Source organism: Mobula hypostoma, chromosome 6 (genome assembly GCF_963921235.1).
Source record: "Mobula hypostoma chromosome 6, sMobHyp1.1, whole genome shotgun sequence".
In the NCBI taxonomy this organism is placed as follows: Eukaryota; Metazoa; Chordata; class Chondrichthyes; order Myliobatiformes; family Myliobatidae; genus Mobula; species Mobula hypostoma.
In genome coordinates this window covers 143,932,766-143,952,089 of record NC_086102.1, presented here as the reverse complement: position 1 = coordinate 143,952,089, position 19,324 = coordinate 143,932,766, and the positions used below count along the sequence as shown (strand labels likewise).

Below are 19,324 nucleotides of genomic sequence, written 5' to 3'. Positions count from 1 at the left end.
ACTCCACACAAAAATATGCAATTCTAATAAGAAGTACACACCACTAAACTAAAATGAAAGGACCACCCCAACAAATAAAGAAATTATCACTATACAAGAAAAAGTTAACCAATGGAAGAGCATGACCCTCCATGGAAGACATCAACATGATCTAGATGTCGACAAGGAAATGTCGAACTCTTGGCTCAGAGTTCGCAGAAATAGAGGAGTTTCTTGTAGCAATACAGGACCAGATGGTATCAAAAATACATTATAAAAGAACAAATTCGAGATGATAAATGCCCAAAAGCCAAGAGAAACCAGAAACAATCTAACACATTACAGGATCCTACAGCAGTTTAACTCAATCTTATTACTTAATCAGGCACAATCAAGTGGCAAAATATCATTCACCAAAATCTTGCTTTAAAGTACACACTTCTAAAAGATACCATACCTCATTATAAAGTACAAACTTGGTCCAGTATTAGAGTTAGAGTCAGAGTCCTACAAATTATATTATGACCAATCCATTATTACAGATTGGATAAACCATAATAACTGTCCAGAAATAATATTAAAGGATACATAATAGATATAGCCATTCCAAACACACACAACATCAAGAAATCAATAAGTAAAAACACCAGAAATTTGCTGAATTAAAAGAGGAAACTGAAAGACCATGGAACGTGAACAGGGTATACATTGCCTCAACAGTAATATCTACTACTGGTATCATCCCAAAGTCACTACACAATAGCATTAAAGAATTAGGCCTACACAGGAATATTTATGTAAATCTTCAGAAAACCACAATACTAAACACCACTCAAATAGTCTGAACGTTCCTAGCAATTAAGAAATGAGTGTGCTTGGCTATGACTGTACCTCAGGCTTTACCAGCTTGAGCTGAGAGAAAAAAATAATAATAAAAAATAAGGATTTTTTAAAAAGTAATAATAAGAAGAAGAAATACATATCAAAAACATAAGATTAAGAGTCCATGAAAGTGAGTCCATAGGTTGTGGAAACAGTTCAATGATGGGGCAAGTGAAGTTGTGTGAAGTTATTCCCTCAGGTTCAAGAGCCTGATGGTTGAGGGGTAATAACTGTCCCTGAACCTTTTAGTGTGGGTCCTGAAGCACCAGTCCCTTCTTACTGATGGCAACAGTGAGAAGGGAGCATGGCCTGGATGATGGGGATCCCTGATGATGGATGCTGCTTTCCTGTGACAGAGCTCCACGTAGATGTGCTCAGTGGTGGGGATGACTTTACCTGTGATGGACAGGGCCATATCCAGTACTTTTTGTTGGCTTTTCTGTTCAAGGTGTTTCCACACCAGGCAGTGGAGCATATTTCAGTTCAGTCAGACAAAACAATTATGGCTAAGAATTTGGAAAGCCATGTGGATACAACAAGGGTCGAGTGCTAGTAGTGGTGCATACCAAAATTTCAGTATTACATACTGATTGCTTTGCATCAGTGTAGTTTACAAAGGCTTCCAATCAAGGAATGACACTAAATAACAAATGAGACTGATATTTCTAAAGCGACGAAGTAGGCAGGAACCCAGCCAATTTAGTTACTCCTCAAACCTCAAGTATTAATCCTCTATCTTGCAAGGCAAAATTGTTATTCTTGTGTACATCACACAACTTTCTCAATGTTACTTCATAATGGAAAATATTGCATGCTTTTTTGAAAAAGTAAAAAATGAGGTGGTTACTTTTCCTCTTTGTTGTAAAACTGTGACATTAACAAGAAATTCCTATTTATAGCCAGACATTAATAGTCATCATTGTCCAGCTCTCATATATGTAATTGGAAAAGAGACATAACATCAACTCAATTATTTTTAGAGAGAGTGGAACCTGGGCAGGTGTCAGTGATTTGCACACTACCTCCAAAGTTCTTATTTTTTTTATGTTCAGGAGTGAGACATTTGTTACTAATTTCAACTTTTATTTGTACATCAGCAAGACAGACATCAACTTTGTGATCCACATTTCAATAACTGGTGTAATCCTTCCTTTGAGTAAGTGATAGGGAAACACCTAATAGGAAAAAATATTGACCGGAAGTTAAAGTATCAATAAGAATACAGTTATTAATGGCAACCTGCAGAGATTTATCACCTTTAAAAGAGTAAAACATCCAATTAAATTGTTGAAAGCGACTTTATTAATCATCAGTAAAATTTGCTGTTTCTATTCTATTATTGCTTTCGAAGCATCAATGGTCCGAAGACTACCGGCTAGGAAATAGAAGATAAACTACCACATTTACAAGGGGATCTCATACTTAAGAAAATATAAAATGAGATAGCTGTAATTACATTTTGGTTAAACCTAAAGCTTTTATAAATATATAAAGCGGAAGAGGGTGGCTAAAGTCAATGTAGGTCCCTTGGAAGATGAGAAGGGGAAATTGATATTGGGTGATAAGGAAATGGCTGAGGCATTGAACGACTACTTTGTGTCGGTCTTCGCGGTGGAGAACACATCTAATATGCCAAAGAAGGATGTTATGGACGAAATGGGAGGTGAGGACCTCGATAAAATCACTCTCACTAAAGAGATAGTGATGAGCAAACTAGAGGGCCTGGAGATAGATAAGTGCCCTGGTCCTGATGGGATGCATCCCAGGGTGCTAAGGGAATTGGCGGAAGTTATCGTAGACACGTTGGTAATCATTTACCAAAATTCTCTAAACTCTGGGCAGGTCCCAGCAGATTGGAAGACAGCAAATATCATGCCACTTTTTAAAAAAGGACAAAAGACGGGCAACTGCAGGCCAGTTAGCTTAACATCTGTAGTCGGGAAAATGCCTGAAGCTGTCATTAAGCAAAACATTTAGAAAGGAGTAGTTCCATTAGACAGACACAGCATGGATTCAGAAAGGGCAGGTCCTGTTTGACAAATTTTCTGGAGATATATTGAGTGCAGTGGATAGAGGGGAACAGGTGGATGTCGTATACTTGGATTTCCAGAAGGCGTTCGATAAGGTGCCGCACAAGAGACTTATAAATAAAATACAGATGCATGGAGTTGGAAGAAGTGTATTGGCATGGATAGCGGATTGGTTAACCAATAGAAGGTGTTTCTCCGGTTGGCAGTCAGTGGTGAGTGGGGTGCCAGAGGGATTGGTGCTGGGCCCGCAGATGTTTGCAATTTATACTGATGATTTGGAAAAGGGGACTAAGTGTAGCAAAATTTGCTGATGACACTAAACTGAGTGGAAAAGCAAATTGTACAGAGGATGTGGAGAGTCTGCAGAGGGATATAGATAGGTTAAGTGAGTGGGCCAAGGTCTGGCAGATGGAATACAACGTCGGTAAATGCAAGATCATCCACTTTGGAAGGGATAATAGAAGAGCAGATTATTATTTAAATGGCGAAAGATTGCAGCATGCTGTTGTGCAGAGGGACTTGGGAGTACTTGTTCATGAATCACAAAAAGTTGGCTTGCAGGTACAACAGGTTATTAAGAAGGCAAACGGAATGTTGGCCTTCATTGCTAGAGGGATTGAATTCAAGAGCAGGGAGGTCATGCTGCAACTATACAGGGTACTGGTGAGGCTGCACCTGGAGTACTGTATGCAGTTCTGGTCTCCATACTTGAGGAAGAATGTACTGGCTTTGGAGGCAGTGCAGAGGAGGTTCACCAGGTTGATTCCAGGGATGAACGGGTTGACCTATGAGGAGAGATTGAGTCACCTGGGACTGTAATCTCTAGAGTTCAGAAGAATGAGAGGGGATCTTATAGAAACATACAAAATTTTAAAAGGGATAGATAAGACAGAAGTAGGAAAATTGTTTCCATTGGTAGGTGAGACTAGAACTAGGGGACATTGCCTCAAGATTCAAGGGAGTAGATTTAGGATGGAGATGAGGAGAAACTGTTTTTCCCAGACAGTGGTGAATCTGTGGAATTCTCTGCCCAGGGAAATAGTTGAGGCTTCTTCACTAAATATATTTAAGAAACAGTTAGATAGATTTTTACATAGTAAGGGAATTAAGGATTATGGAGAAAAGGCAGGTAGATGGAGCTGAGTTTATGGACAGATCAGCCATGATCTTATAGAATGGCAGGGCAGGATCGATGGGCCAGATGGCCTACTCCTGCTCCTATTTCTTATGTTCTTAAAGTAAAATAAATGCCTTGTCAACAGATTTAGAGTTCTATTAGCTGTGAGTTTAAGGGTAACAAAAGCAAAGTTGTACAAGTCAAATGGGATATTGTTTTGAAATAAACTATAGACAGCAAAAAATCCAAGTCAAGATAATATTAGAAACTATTTTGTCCAGATTTTAAATGATATAGGGGACAAGAAAAATGGAAACAATCTGATCAGTGATATTCCTGAGACAGAGAGCAATCTTATGCTCGGAATAAAAATGTTGGTAAAGCCACTATCAAACAAAAGGCAAAATATGGATGCCAGGTTTTAGATACAAGTTCTGAATAAGTATTTTCAGGCAGGAAAAGAAGAGGAAAGAATTAAATGTTCTTTCAGCAAAAGTTTCAACACATGCCAAAATGGCTGAAGACCAAATGATGTTGACAGCTGGCTAAGGTAGATGAAAGGAAGAGGGGAAGACCTTAAGATCAAGATCAAAGGAATAATGTGCTGAAAATACATATATTTCAGAACATCAAATGTTGTACCAGTGTATGTAAGATACAGGGTTTTCCCCCCCGTCTTACACAACTGCATTAGTAGCTTGAATATACAAATTTGCTTTTAAAAATGATGGAATATTGAAGGCTGAAACTTGTGATGATATGAAAAAAAACACTTCATTTAATACTAATATTAAATTCCATATTAATAAAGGAAAGAAATCTAAAGCACGCATGCAACAAAGCAGCAGACTTTGAAGATTGAGCATATGTACAGCAGACTGAGTCAATGGGGAATACGCTGGTACTATTACAGAAACTGAGTTAGAGGCAAAACGTTTTAATTGCAGGAATAACATGACTTTTTTAAGTTTAATTCAGAGACAAGGGAAGAGTATTACTGACAGCAGTTTCTACATTCGCTGATGCGGATGACAGAAATTGCTGTTTCAATTTCAGTGAGTAATGATGGTCATGTTACAACTGTGATTGCAAAAAGAATGCACCAATAAATATAAAAAATACACAAAATGCACAACTGTAACCCTCTTGGAATAATGTGTAGAAAAAAAGGTGGTCGTGCTCTTGTCTTCAAGTTATAAATCCTAGGTTTAAGTTCTATTCCACAGAATTTCTACTAAGTTTTAAATGAACATTTCATTGCAATGAGGAGATGCTGCAATATTAGAAGTACGACTGTTCTGACAAGGGATTACCTTGCCTGCTCTTTCATGCGTACATAATAGATCAAAGGCATTATTTTGGAGGGCAGCAGAGTTATCTTATACCTCTAACAAAAACACAAGCAAATCACTAACTCCTTCTTAAGTTGCCTCCATAACCTAAGGTTATTTATTCTCTTTCTTTCAAATGGACTTATTTTAATTTGGTTTTGTTAGGAAATGAGACTTGTTATCCTTACCTAGCGTAACTCTGGAACAGTTATCTATTTCTCAGCTTCTGAACATAACTCACAAAGCATTTAGTCGTCTAGTCATCATGACAACACAGCTTTCTTAAGGACAATTTGGATAGATAATACATGCAGGGCTTGCTGGTAATGCCCATATCACAAGAGATAATAAATTTTAAAAAGATCTAAAATAAGATTTTAAATTAAAATCTAGTCAAATGTTTTGGAATTGCTATTTCATCTTATGAAATGATATAAATGTCAAATGTACTATGCTTATAAATTTAAAGTACATAAAATTCAATATAATATCTAAGTTATGGAAGGATATTCAACATTGAGCACATAAATAATTATGACTAAACAAACTTCAACATCCTTATTGAAATGGCCTTCAAAAACAAACTTACTTGTTCTTTAACTTCAATATTATGCTCCCCTTCAAGAATGAGAGTGACTGCTTGCATTATCTGTTTTCCATGAGTACTCATTATCTGGTCTATATGCTGGCAATAAAACAGAAGCATATTATACTGAATATTCTGAGAGTATTAGCACGCAAACTTCACTTCTAAAACTAATTACTTAGTCCAGAAACTCTAAGCTAAAAACATGTAACAATTCAATTAACTTGATGACATTAAAGCTGCAGCAGTTACTGGTACACCCCAAGGACCGACTTTTAATCAAAGCTATTGCTCATACAAACATTTGTACATATAACTGTTAACAGAAATTAGCTATCTTCCAACACAACAGATGCCAGAAACCAAGGAACTAATCTGGGGCTCTGAGATATGGGCTGCCATGCCCAAGTAACCTGCACACTTTGTTTCCATGTAGACAACACACCTTTAAGTTCCTCCTCTATTTCCTGCTGCTAATCATCCACCTCCCTTTCCTCAGTCACTCAACTGTAGGTGTGAAAAGGGCTGTGCTCTCATGATAGAGAAAACACCACACATTTTGATACCCGTTTGCCAAATACTACAGAGTATTACGAGCAGCAAAAATATTATTTTAGCTGTCCAATTGACTGCTCAACTGCATTTTTGTATCAGAACTTTTCAACTTTATGCACGTTGTCCACATGTACACAAGTTGCAGTCTGGCATTGCGAATGAAGTCATAAGCAGATCACTCTTAAACTCAGAAACCAACCTTTGATTTTGGATGGTAATTCAAATGCAGATTGTATGGAAAACAAGTGCTGAATAAAGATCTTGTGACTGCTGCCTAACACTCAAGTACAACTTTGCAAGAAAAAGTTTGTGAACCCTTTGCAATTACCTGGTTTTCTGCATTGATTACTCAGAAAATGTGATAAGGCTGAGGATGGAGCTGTTGATATACAAGTTGATGCACTGTGTAGTGAGACTGTAACGATGAACAGGCAGATGAGATCAAAACTGCAGTCAGTGGGATGAGGTAGAGTATAACATTGGGGCAAAATCAAAAAGAGTAGTGAATACAGGACTAAAGGTGTTAGATTTGAATACACAGTATACGGAAGTATACGTAACAAGATAGATAATTTTGTACTGCAGTTAGAGATTAATGATGTGGGCATCAATAAGACGTGGCTGAAAGAACATCATAGTTGGGAGCTGAACATCTAAGAATACACTTTGTATCGAAAGGTCAGGCAGGTAGGCATAGGGGATGGCTCTGTTGGTTAAAAAATGAAATCAGATCCTTAGAAAGAGACGACATAGGTTTGGATGATGTAGAATTCTTCTGGGTAGAGCTAAGAAGCTGCAAGGGTAAAAAGATCCTGATGGGAGTTATATACAGTCCTTTGGACAGTAACCAGAATGTGGGATATAAATTTCCACGGGAAATAGAAAAGGCATGTAAGAAAGGCAATGTTATGGTAGTCATGGGGATTTCAATATGCAGTTAGATTTGGAAAATCAGATTGGTGCTGGATCCCAATAGAGGGAATTTGTAGAAAGCCTCCAAGATGGCTTCTTCAGAGTAGCTTGTGGTTGAGCCTACGAAGGAAAGGCAATTCTGAACTGGGTGTTGTGTAAAGACCAGATTTGATTAGGGAAGCTTAGGGTAATGGAACCCTTGGGGGAGCAGTGATCATAATGTGATAGAATTAACCCTGCATTAAGGGATACAGAAGCATTGGAGAGGAGTTGGCCAGAATTGACTGGAAGAGGACACCAGCAGGACGACAGCAGAACAGCAATGGCTGGAGCTTTTGGAGGCAATTCGGACGACATAGGATAGATATATTCCATTGATGAAGAAACATTACAAGAGGAGGATGAATCAACTGCATAAAAGCCGAAAAGCAGAAGAGAGGGCATATAATATAACAAAAGCTACTGGGAATTTACAGGAATTGAAAGCTTTTAAAAATCAACAGAAGACAACTAAAACAAAACCCATAAGGAAATAACATTATGAAATACAAAGGTAAGCTGGCCAAAAATATCAAAGAGAATATCAAAAAAAACTTCAGATATATAAAGAGAAAAATAAAGGCGAGAGTGGATATTGGACCATTGGAAAATGATGCTGGAGAGGTAGTAATTTTGAAAAAGAAACAGCAGACAAAATTAATAAGTATTTTACATTAGTCTTCACCGTGGAAGACACTAGCAGTATGCTAGAAATAAGAGTGTGTCAGGCGGCAGAAGTGAGAGTAGTTGTTATTACTAAGGAGAAGGTGCTTGGGAAGCTGAAAGGTCTGAAGGTAGACAAGTCAGCTGAATCCAGGGTTCTGAAAGAGATACTGTAGCTGAAGAGATTATATAGGCATTAGTAATGATCTTTCAAGAATAACTAGATTCTAGAAATGGTTCTAGAGGACTGGAAAATTGCATGTATCACCCCACTCTTTAAGAAGGGAAGGAGGCAGAAGAAAGAAAATTATAGGCCAGTTAGCCTGACTTCAGTGTTTGGGAAGATATTGGACTCCATTATTAAGGATGAGGTTTTGGGGTACTTTCAAGTGCATCAAACTTTAAAACTCCTCCCTTGGAGGGTCAGACACCCTGAGCCAATAGGCTGGTCCTGGACTTATTTCCATCTGGCATAATTTACATATTATTATTTAATTATTTATGGTTTTATATTGCTATATTTATACCCTATTCTTGGTTGGTGCACCTGTAACGAAACCCAGTTTCCCTCGGGATCAATTAAGTATGACTATGATAAAGTAGGCCAAAGTCAGTGTGGTTTCCTTGAGGAGAAATCTTGCCTGACAAATAGGTTGGAATTCTTTGAGGAAGTAACAGCCAGGAAAGACAAAGGAGTCAGTGGATGTTGTGTACTTAGATTTTCAGAAGGCTTTTGACAAGGTGCCCAACATGAGGCTGCTTAACAAGAGCTCATGGCATTACAGAAAAGGTACTAGCATGGATAGAAGATTGGCTGAATGGCAGGAGGCAAAGTGTTGGAATAAATGGGGCCTATTCTGGTTGGCTGCCGGTGACTAGTGGTGTTCTTCAGGGATTGGTATTAGGACTGCCTCTTTTCACATTATATGTCAACAATTGTTTTGTGGCCAAGACTGCGGATGATATAAAGATAGGTGTAGGGGCAGGTAGAGTTGAGGAAACAGGATGTCTGTAAAAGGACTTGGACAGATTGGAGAATGGGTGAAGAACTGGCAGATGGAATATAGTGCAGGGAAGTATATGGCCATGCACTTTGGTAGAAGGAATACAGGCTTAAGCTATTTTCTAAACAGGGAGAAAATTGAAAACTCAGAGATGCAAAGGTACTTGGGAGTCCTTGTACGGGAATCCCTAAAGGTTAACTTGCAGTTTGAGTCGGTGTTATGGAAGACAAATGCAATGATAGCCTTCATATCAAGAGGATTAGAATATAAGCGCATGGATGTCATGCTTAGGCTTTATAGGGCATTGGTCAAAGCATACATTGGAGTACTGTGAGCAGTTTTGGGCCCCTTATTGAAGAAAAGGTGTGCCGGCATTGGAGGAAGTAGAGAAGAGGTTCACAAGAATGATTTCAGGAATTAAAGGGTTAACATATGAGGAGTGTTTGATGGCTCTGGGGTTGTACTTACCGGAGAGTAGAGGAATGAGGGGGCATCTCATTGAAACCTATTGAATATTGAAAGACCTAGATCGAGTAGATGTGGATTTCATACAGTGAGTGAGTCTAGGACCATAGGAACAGCCTCAGAATAGAGGGACATCCATTTAGAACAGAGATGAGAAGGAATTTCTTCAGCCAGAGGGTGGTAAATCTGTGGAATTCATTGCTATGGACAGCTGTGGAGGCCAGTTCATTGAGTATATTTAAAGCAGAGGGTGATAGACTCTTAGTTAGCCAGGGCATTAAAAGTTATGGGAAAAGGCAGGAAAATGGGTTTGAGAAGGATAATAAATTAGCCATGATGGAATGGCACAGCAGACTCAATGGGCTGTGGCCTAATTCTGCTCCATTGTCTCATGGTTTTACAGTATTTAATAATAAAGCAATACTGACTACTGTACATTGATTTCGTTACCAAGTTGGCACACCAAGGTAAGTCAAGCCTGCAAAGTTCCTCTTCTTGAAAGGCAAACAAATTGGATTAAGAGACCATTTCATCAGATTATCATAAGATGAAAGGGGAAAGTTTACAACATGCTAGCGTGTGTTCTTAGAGAAAAAAACAATTCTTGAAGAGGCTGACAAGGCAGAGATAGTCAATAGGAAAAAATGGATGGATAATTACTTGAAATACAACACAAAAACATACCTGAAAGGAGATTACAGTTGGTAATCCCAACTGAAGATCACAGAACTAATGGACTGCCGTCCATTCTCTTATACATAACTTCTACATATTGATTCTATTATAAAGTTTCAAAAGTTATTTTTATGAATAGAAATTATAACAATTTCTGCACAATGTAAAGACCACAGATAATTCACTATTATGCAGAGAAATGGGAGAGAATTGTTTATGCAATACCTGAATGAGCTAAAAATCCAATTTTACATGGATGCCACCAAACACAGTTGCAGTATCATTTTTTTCTGCACAATAATAGAAACATCATGTTGTGCAGAATGGATTATTAGATTGCAACTTTTCCCTCACAATTCCGCAAAAGAGCTTCAGCTATGTTGATGGGAAAGGTATAGAATCACAATCAAATTATTTTCTAACTCCTTGCAATTCCATAATACAAGCAAAAGTCATAGAAAAATAATTGAAAGCTCATTCTCTTATCTGGGACAATGTGTGACACAACAAAAGGGAGTGTAGCAAAGAAGAATAGAAAAATTGCAGAAAGTCATTTCTAGTGAAATTATATATATAGTACAGATTTAAAATTATTGCACATATTGAACCATGAATCTACTGAAATAAAAATATAGGATTCCTTCAGAAACTAAATAAGAGCTACAAACACATGCCTTTCTATAAATGCACAAAGATAACGTCATGGGACCTTTGCAAGCAAACTTATACACACATCATGTGCCATTTGCAAAGAATGAATTTGTAAACTTGATAACATGGTATACAAAACAGAAGAAAAACAAGAGGCCCATTAATGAATGTGTCACTGACCATGTGCTGAAATCTAACAACCACTACTATTATTCAGTGATTAATTACAGCATCTTTTACTTTCTACAACAATCTAAATTTGCCCATTTAAACCGATGGGTTTTTAAAGTGTGCCTCATTTAGTTAGCTTAAAACTAGAAATAAAGAAAGACTGGTAACAATAGTTAAGTATATATATATATATTCAAATTACATACAGGTCTAGTTGATAAGAGATTCCTGAGGAGCCCCAGAGTCTTCATTAGTACATTCACATCAGAATCTGAGAGCAATCTGAAGAGTTGTTCTGTACTCAGCCCTCGCAAAATGTCTGTCTTTATCTTCTGGTCAGCTTGAAAAGCCATATTCTAAAAAGATTAAATTGGATGATTTAATTAGGATCCTGATTTGACTTGTTGATAGAATAATATGCAGTATCATAAATGTCAAGATTAGTTAATTGTGAAAACTGGCCATTGATAAATCTACTTTTATAGTTGAAGATCCATTGACTTGTGTAGACATTAAAGATGGCATTGTTCAAAAACAAAAATAAGGCTCATGAAATACATATTTCTTCATCAGTTCAACTGTGTAAATCCTAAGTAAATAATACAAATTAAAATATATACAACACTACTATTTTCAGACCTTGCATTATTTAACAGGAATATAAATTAATAAATATATTAATATATTTGGATTGTACTATTAAAATATGAATTGTTGTTTCATGTCTTACAGAAAAATGCAGTTGGAAGATTTACTTGCATTAACAAATGATTTTCTGTATTCACTTCTTTATAGTTGGAAGATGAGAGCAAATCAGCTAAAAGACCAAACCAAATGCACAAACAGAAATGTAAAGCCAGTGTCATGAATCCTATCACCTTATTCTACTACATCAGAAAGAACTCATCTTTAACACTCTTGCTGAAAATTATAGTACCCCAGCCAAAGGGATTGGCCACAGCTATTAAATTAGAATGTCTGTTAATCAATCCCTTGGCCGCAAGTAGTTACTGCATCCATAATCACCAAGACTGGATTTATTACACTTAACTTCAGCATTCAGATCACTGACGTACAATGGTGAAGAACTCAACACTGATTCCTGTGGCATCCCATAAAACACAGGCTCCCGCCCCAGAAAAAGTCTGCTTATTCTTCCTATTTTCTGTCTGCTAACTAATAGTCTGTCCCTGTCATGATGTTACCCCCCCCCATCTCATGTGCTTTTATTTCATATAATAATCTGTGGAACCTGAGGCCTTCTCAAATACTAATATACCACATTTACTGGCTTCCCGTTATCTATTCTGCTAGCAGCAACGTCAAAAACTTTAACATATAATTTCTTTTATAGATACATACTGACTATGGCATTAATATTTAAAATTTCTAAATGCCCTATTTCTTTGTGCATAATAATTGCATCTGGTGTTTTCTATACTACTAAAGTCAAATTAATTTGTATGCTGGTGTTCGTTCTCTCTCTCTCTCACCCCTCACCCCTTTTTAATTAGTGAAATTATACGTGCTACCTTCCAATCGATAGGAACCATTCTGGACTCTGTGGAATCTTGGACAATAACCACCTGTGCATTTATTATTTCTATAATTTTGAAGTTTTTAAAAATTCATCTTTTGGTCCTATTAATACCTCAATACTAATTTAATAGAACACAGAACAGTGCAGCAGAGAAACAGACCCTCTGTGCACTGCCCTCCATTTTGGGTCGAGCCCCTTCATCAGGACTGGGAAAGAGAACAAGTAATGCATTTGCAGGAGATACCCTACATTAAAAATAGAAGTACAACTAAAAACAATTCATCAAATCTGTTTATTCATTAGATTTGAACAATAAAATCATTTTGATCACTTTGCACTAAAATGGACTTTATTGTTCTACTTGTTTTTCCTTGTAAAAATTTGTATAATTTATATTTTTCTTGTGAAACCTGTTGTCTGTAAAGCTGTTGCAAGTTAAGCTTTTCATTGCACCTGTGCATAGATGTAGAACATAAGACATAGGAGCAGAATTAGGCCATTTGGCCTATTGAGTCTGCTGTGCCCTTCAACCATGGCTGATCTGATTTACCCTTCCTCAGCCCTATTCCCTGGCCTTCTCCCCGCAACCTTTGATGCCACGTCCAATCAAGAATCTATCAAGCTCTACCTTAAATACACCCAACGACCTGGTCTCCACAGCTGCCTATGGTAACAAATTCCAAAAATTCACCACCCTATGGCTAAAGTAATTTCTCCGCATCTCTTGTTTAAAATGGACACCCCTCTAAACTGAGGATGTGCTAGACTCCCCCACCATGGGAAACATCCTTTCCATATCTACTCTGTCAGGGCCTTTCTACATTTGAAGGGTTTTAATGAGGTCCCCACTCATCTTTCTAAATTCCAAGAGCCAAACATTCCTCATATGATAATCCTTTCATTCCCAGAATCATCCTTCTGACCTCCTCTGAATCCTCTCCAATGCCAGGACATTTTTTCTTAGATGAAAAGCCCAAAACTGTTCACGATACTCAAGGTGAGGCCTCACCAGTGCCTTATAAAGTCTCAGCTTCACATCCCTGCCCTTGTATTCTAGACCTCTTGAAATTAAAGCTAACACTGCATTTGCCTTCCTCGTCACTGACTCTACCGGCAGGTTAACCTTTAGGGTGTTATGCACAAGGACTCCCAAGTCCCTTTGCATCTCAGATTTTTGGATTTTCTCCCCATTTAGAAAATAGTCTGCACGTTTATTTCTACTACACAAGTGCATGACCATGTATTTTCCAACATTGTACTTCATTTGTCACTTTCTTTCCAATTCTCCTAATCTGTCCAAGTCCTTCTGCAGCCTACCTGTTTCCTCAACACTACTTGCCCCTCCACCAATCTTCATATCATCTGCAAACTTGGCAACAAAGCCACCTATTCCATCATCTAAATAATTGATGTACAGCATAAAAAGCAGTCCCTGCAGAACACCACTAGGCTCTGGCAGCCAACCAGAAAAGGATCTTTTTATTCCCACTAGCTGCCTCCAACCAATCTCTCCCTCTCTCCGTCTTGTTTTATGGCGGTTGGCACCCAGCTTAATGGTGCATTACTGCCACCTTCTGCTCCAGAGTGTGCAATAGCCTTACACAAATCCCTTCACCCAATCACACACCCACACATAACCTAACCTACACTTTATCCTCCCATCTTTGGCCATCCTAGTACACTATTCCTGTTTATCCGTCATATCCTATAAAAAACCCCTGTACCCCTTAAGAAAGCTAAAAATACCCTAACTTGTGCTCTCTCACCCTTGCCCAGCAACCCTTTTAATGTGAATTCCTGCACTCCCAGTTCCCTTAGTTTAGTTCTCATCATCTCTCTCTGTATCCCATACTTCTTGCAACTCAGAACTACATATTCTACTGACTCCTCTTCCCGACATTCCTCACACAATTCTGTCTATCATTTTCAATGTTTTGTTTAATGCACAGTGCCCCAGCCTTAACCTAGTCCACACAGTTTCCTCTCTTCTGTATCCACTACCTACCCTAGTACCTGCAACACTTTTTTGTATTTGATATAAATGCCTCCCTTTCCCCTCCCTGTCCCATCTTTCTTGCCATATTTGGTTGATTTTTCCCCAGATTACGCACTTAACCTCTGCTTTACTGATACTACTGTGCATTTCTATATTTTCTTTCTTTAATGCCCTCTTTGCCAACTCATCCACACTCTCTCATTCCCCTTTACCCATGTGCTGGAACCCATAGAAATTTCACCTGACCTCCCTGATTTGCAATTCTTGTGACTATCTGAAAGACTTCATAAAGTACATCTTGCCGACTGTTTGAGTGAAAAGACCTTAAACTTGCTGGAACTGAGGATGAATCTGAGCATATCAATGCTTTCACTCGTCTAGCTTTCTCCACCCATTGCAATGCAACCAGCACTGCTAGCATCTCCACTGTATACACTAACTTATTAGATGTTCTTCTGCAGATTCCAATTTCGTTTGCTGGTACAGCCACCCCAAACCCTGCCTCCAATCAGTCAATGCTCTAATCATGCCAGTAACTTTCCTGTAATACCATGGAACCTTAATTTGGTAAGCAACCTCACGTTTAGCACCTTGTCAAAGGCTTTCTGAAAGTCCAAATATACAACACCCTCTGCTCCTATCTATCCTACTTGTAATCTCCTCAAAGAATTCTAACAGTTTGTCAGGCAAGATTTTCCCTCAAAGGAACCATGCTGACTTTGTCCCATCTTGTCCTGTGCCACCAACTACTCTATCACCTCATCCTTAACAGTGACTCCAACATCTTCCCAACCACTGAAGTCAGGCTAACTGGTCTATAATTTCCATTCTGTTGCCTTCCCCTTTTCTTAAAGAGTGGACTGACATTTGCAGTTTTCCAGTCCTCTGGCTACATGTCAGAGTCCAATGATTTTTGAAAGATTATTACTAATGCCTCCACAATCTCTACCACTACCTCTTTCAGAAACCCAGGGTGCAGTTCATATGGGCCAAGTGACTTATGTACCCTTAGGTCTTTCAGCTTTTGAGCACCTTCTTCCTTGTAATAGTAATGGCACTCACTTCACTTCCCTCACACCCCTCATCATCTGGCACATTGCTTACGCATTTAGTTCATCTGCCATCTCCTTATCCCCCATTATTTCTCCTGCCTCATTTTATAGTGGTCCTATCTATACCCACTCTCATCTCTCTTTCATTTTTTACATAATTGCAAAAGGTTTTACTATCCGCTTTGATATTGTTTGCTAGGTTGCTTTCACATTTCATCTTTTCCTTCCTAATGATTCTGTTAGTTGCTCTCTGTAGGTTTTTAAAAGCTTCCCAATCCTCTATCTTCCTGCTAACTTTTGCTTTGCTGCATGCCCTCCCTTTTGCTTTTACATTAAGTTTGACTTCCCTTGTCAGCCACAGTTGTACTATTTTGCCATTTGAGTATTTCCTCAGTTTTGGAATACACATGTCCTGCACCTTCCTCATTTTTCCCAGAACTCAGAATCAGAATCAGGTTTATAATCACCAGCAGGTGATGGGAAATTTGTTGACCTAGCTGCAGCAGTTCAATGCAATACATAATCTAGCAGAGAGAGAAAAAAAATCATAATAAATAAAACATATTAATAAATAAACAAGCAAATCAATTATGTATATTGAATAGATTATTAAAAATGTGCAAAAACAGAAATACTGCATATTGAAAAAGTGAGGTAATGACTAAAGCTTCAAAGTCCATTTAGGAATCAGATGGCAGAGGGGAAGAAGTTGTTCCTGAATCGCTGAGTGTGTGTCTTCAGGCTTCTGTATCTCCTGTCTGATGGTAACAGTGAGAAAAGTGCATGCCCTGGGTGCTGAAGGTCTTTAATAATGGATGCTGCCTTTCTGAGACACTGCTTCCTAAAGATGTCCTGGGTACTTTGTAGGCTAGTGCCCAAAATGGAGCTGACTAGATTTACAACCTTCTGCAGCTTCTTTCGGTCCTGTGCAGTAGCCCCTCCATACCAGACAGTGATGCAGCTTGTCAGAATGCTCTCCACAATACAACTTTAGAAGTTTTTGAGCGTATTTGTTGACATGCCAAATCTCTTCAAACTCCTAATGAAGTATAGCCACTGTCTTGCCTTCTTTACAACTACATCAATATGTTGGGACCAGGTTAGATCCTCAGAGATCTTGACACCCAGGAACTTGAAACTGCTCACTCTCTCCACTCCTGATCCCTCTATGAGGACTGGTATGTGTTCCTTTGTCTTACCCTTCCTGAAGTCCACCATCAGCTCTTTCGTCTTACTGACGTTGAGTGCCAGGTTGGTGCTGCAGCACTATTCCACTAGTTGGCATATCTCACTCCTGTACGCCCTCTCGTCACCACCTGAGATTCTACCAACAATGGTTGTAACATTAGCAAATTTGTAAATGGTATTTCAGCTATGCCTAGCCACACAGTCATGTGCATAGAGAGTACAGCAGTGGGCTAAGCACACACCCCTGAGGTGCACCAGTGTTGATTGTCAGCGAACGATGATATGGTGATATATATTATCACCAATCCGCATAGACTGTGGTATTCCGGTTAGGAAGTCGAGGATCCAATTACAGAGGCCCAGGTTCTGCAACTTCTCAATCAGGATTATGAGAATGACGGTATTAAATGCTGAGCTATAGTCAATGAACAGCATCCTGACATAGGTGTTTGTGTTGTCTAGGTGGTGTAAACCTGTGCGAAGAGCCATGGAGATTGTGTCTGCCGTTGACCTATTGTGACAATAGGCAAATTGCAATGGGTCCAGGTCCTTGCTGAGGCAGGAGTTCAGTCTAGTCAAAACCAACCTCTCAAAGCATCTCATCACTGTCGATGTGAGTGCTACCGGGTTATAGTGCCATTTCTGCTCTGCTGTCATCCCTGCCAGCATCTCCTTCCAATTTACTTTGGCCAACTCCTCAGTGGAGTGATTTCCTTTACTCCACTGAAATACTACTACATCAGACTTTACATTTGCCATATCAAATTTCAAGTTGAACTCAATCATATTGTGATCACTGCCTTTTAAGGGTTCTTTAACCTCAACCTCCCTAATTACCTCCAGTTCATTACATAACACCCAATCCAGTATAGCTGATCCTCTAGTAGGATCAGTGACAAACTGCTCTTAAAAGCTATCTCATAGGCATTCAACAACTTCACTCTCGAGATCCATTACCAACCTGATTTTCCCAATCGACCTGCATGTTAAAATCTCCCATGACTATCATAACATTCCCCTTTTGACACGACTTTACTATTTCCCATTGTAAACAGTTTGAGCATCTGACAATAAACCTGACTTTCACTCTGCTAACTATTCATTAAAAGAACTAAACATGTCAGTTGGTAGCTGGATGAGGCAAAAAAAGTGGGTTTTAGTATCTGTACAAAACATAGGGCAAAAATCTAAGCTAACTCATCAGCACAGCACTGAAGGAGAACTACAATGTCGGGGGTACAGCATCTTGAATGACTTATTGTTTGCTCACTCCGTGCAGAAGCTCTCAAGGCAAAGTAAAAGAATTATCCCTGGTATCCCATTCAGTATTAGTGCTTCGATCAACAGCAGTAAAGCAAATTATTGGGTCACTGACATTTGTGGAAGCTTCTTGTGCACAAATTGCCTTGTTTTCTACAATAGAAGCAAACAAATATATCTGTGACTCAGGATGGTGACTGATCTGCTTCTTCCCTCTCAGATGCTCTAAGCATGCCATTCAGTTGTATCATAAACATTACTTTCAGATTGAGACCAGATAGATCACCCAGCTCCAACCTAGGAACTGAATTCAGATGCAGCACATTCACAAAGCCCGGTAGAACTTTAAGTCTTCCTCATGAATAGCTGGAGACTAGTATCTAAAGTGGAAGACTTTGACCATAGTGGTATTTTGTGCATTCTTCATGAATTTATGGGTCCCTTCTGATGTTTCAGTTTTCTCCTCCATCCCAAAAACATGTGGGTTAGAAGGTTAATTGACCACTGTAAATTGCCCCTCATGTGCAGGTGAGTTGTACAATCTTGGGTGAGTTATAGGATCATTTAAAAAGGAAGGAACTTTACAACTATGTTCAACCAGAAGTGTTGAATGGATGGTTCAACACAGCTTTCTGTGAAATGTCCACTATCAAAGAAGCCAGCCAACTATTTTCACACTATTTTATGTCAAGAACTGGCTGAGAGCATTGGAGACGGCAGAGGCTATGAAACTAGAAAACATCTCAACTGGATTTTTTTTTTAAGACCTGCTCTCTACCTGACAAAGGGGAAAGTTGTCCAGTGTGCACTGCTCACAAAACCAAGACAAATCCATTTTAGCAAATTAGAACCAAAATCAGTCAACTCTCTGTCATCAGCAATGTGATGGAAGATGCTATCACATGCCATTTACTCAGCAATAACCTGCCAAACATAGACCAAGGAGTTGAATTCTGAAGGTGAAGCAAGGATCTCTGTCTTTTTACACAAGGCAGCAGTTAATAAAGCGTGGCATCATGAGGCCCTGATGACTCTGAAGTAAAAAAAGGTTACTATGGAAAACACTGCAGTGGCTGAAGTCATATCTTGCACAAAGGAAGATGGTTGTGAATTGTTTGAAGTCAGTCATCCCAACCTCAGGACATCACTATAGGAGTTCTTCAGGGCAGAGTCCTAACCTCAACCATTATCAACTCAAATGTACAAATGTTCATTAATATTTAATTAT

The 19,324-nt window shown here is 38.7% G+C and overlaps 1 protein-coding gene across 2 annotated transcripts in view; it reads right to left on the bottom strand.

Annotated features, from left to right (window-relative positions):
- armc8 (armadillo repeat containing 8) overlaps window positions 1-19,324 on the bottom strand; it is a 138,573-nt gene that overhangs the window by 28,492 nt on the left and 90,757 nt on the right. For both annotated transcript variants that reach the window (XM_063051898.1, XM_063051899.1), the window contains exons 17-18: window positions 11,267-11,416; window positions 5,929-6,024 (exon numbers count right to left, since the gene is read on the bottom strand). In XM_063051898.1, the coding sequence (XP_062907968.1) occupies window positions 5,929-6,024; window positions 11,267-11,416 (246 nt within the window). The remainder of the gene's footprint in view (window positions 1-5,928; window positions 6,025-11,266; window positions 11,417-19,324) is intronic.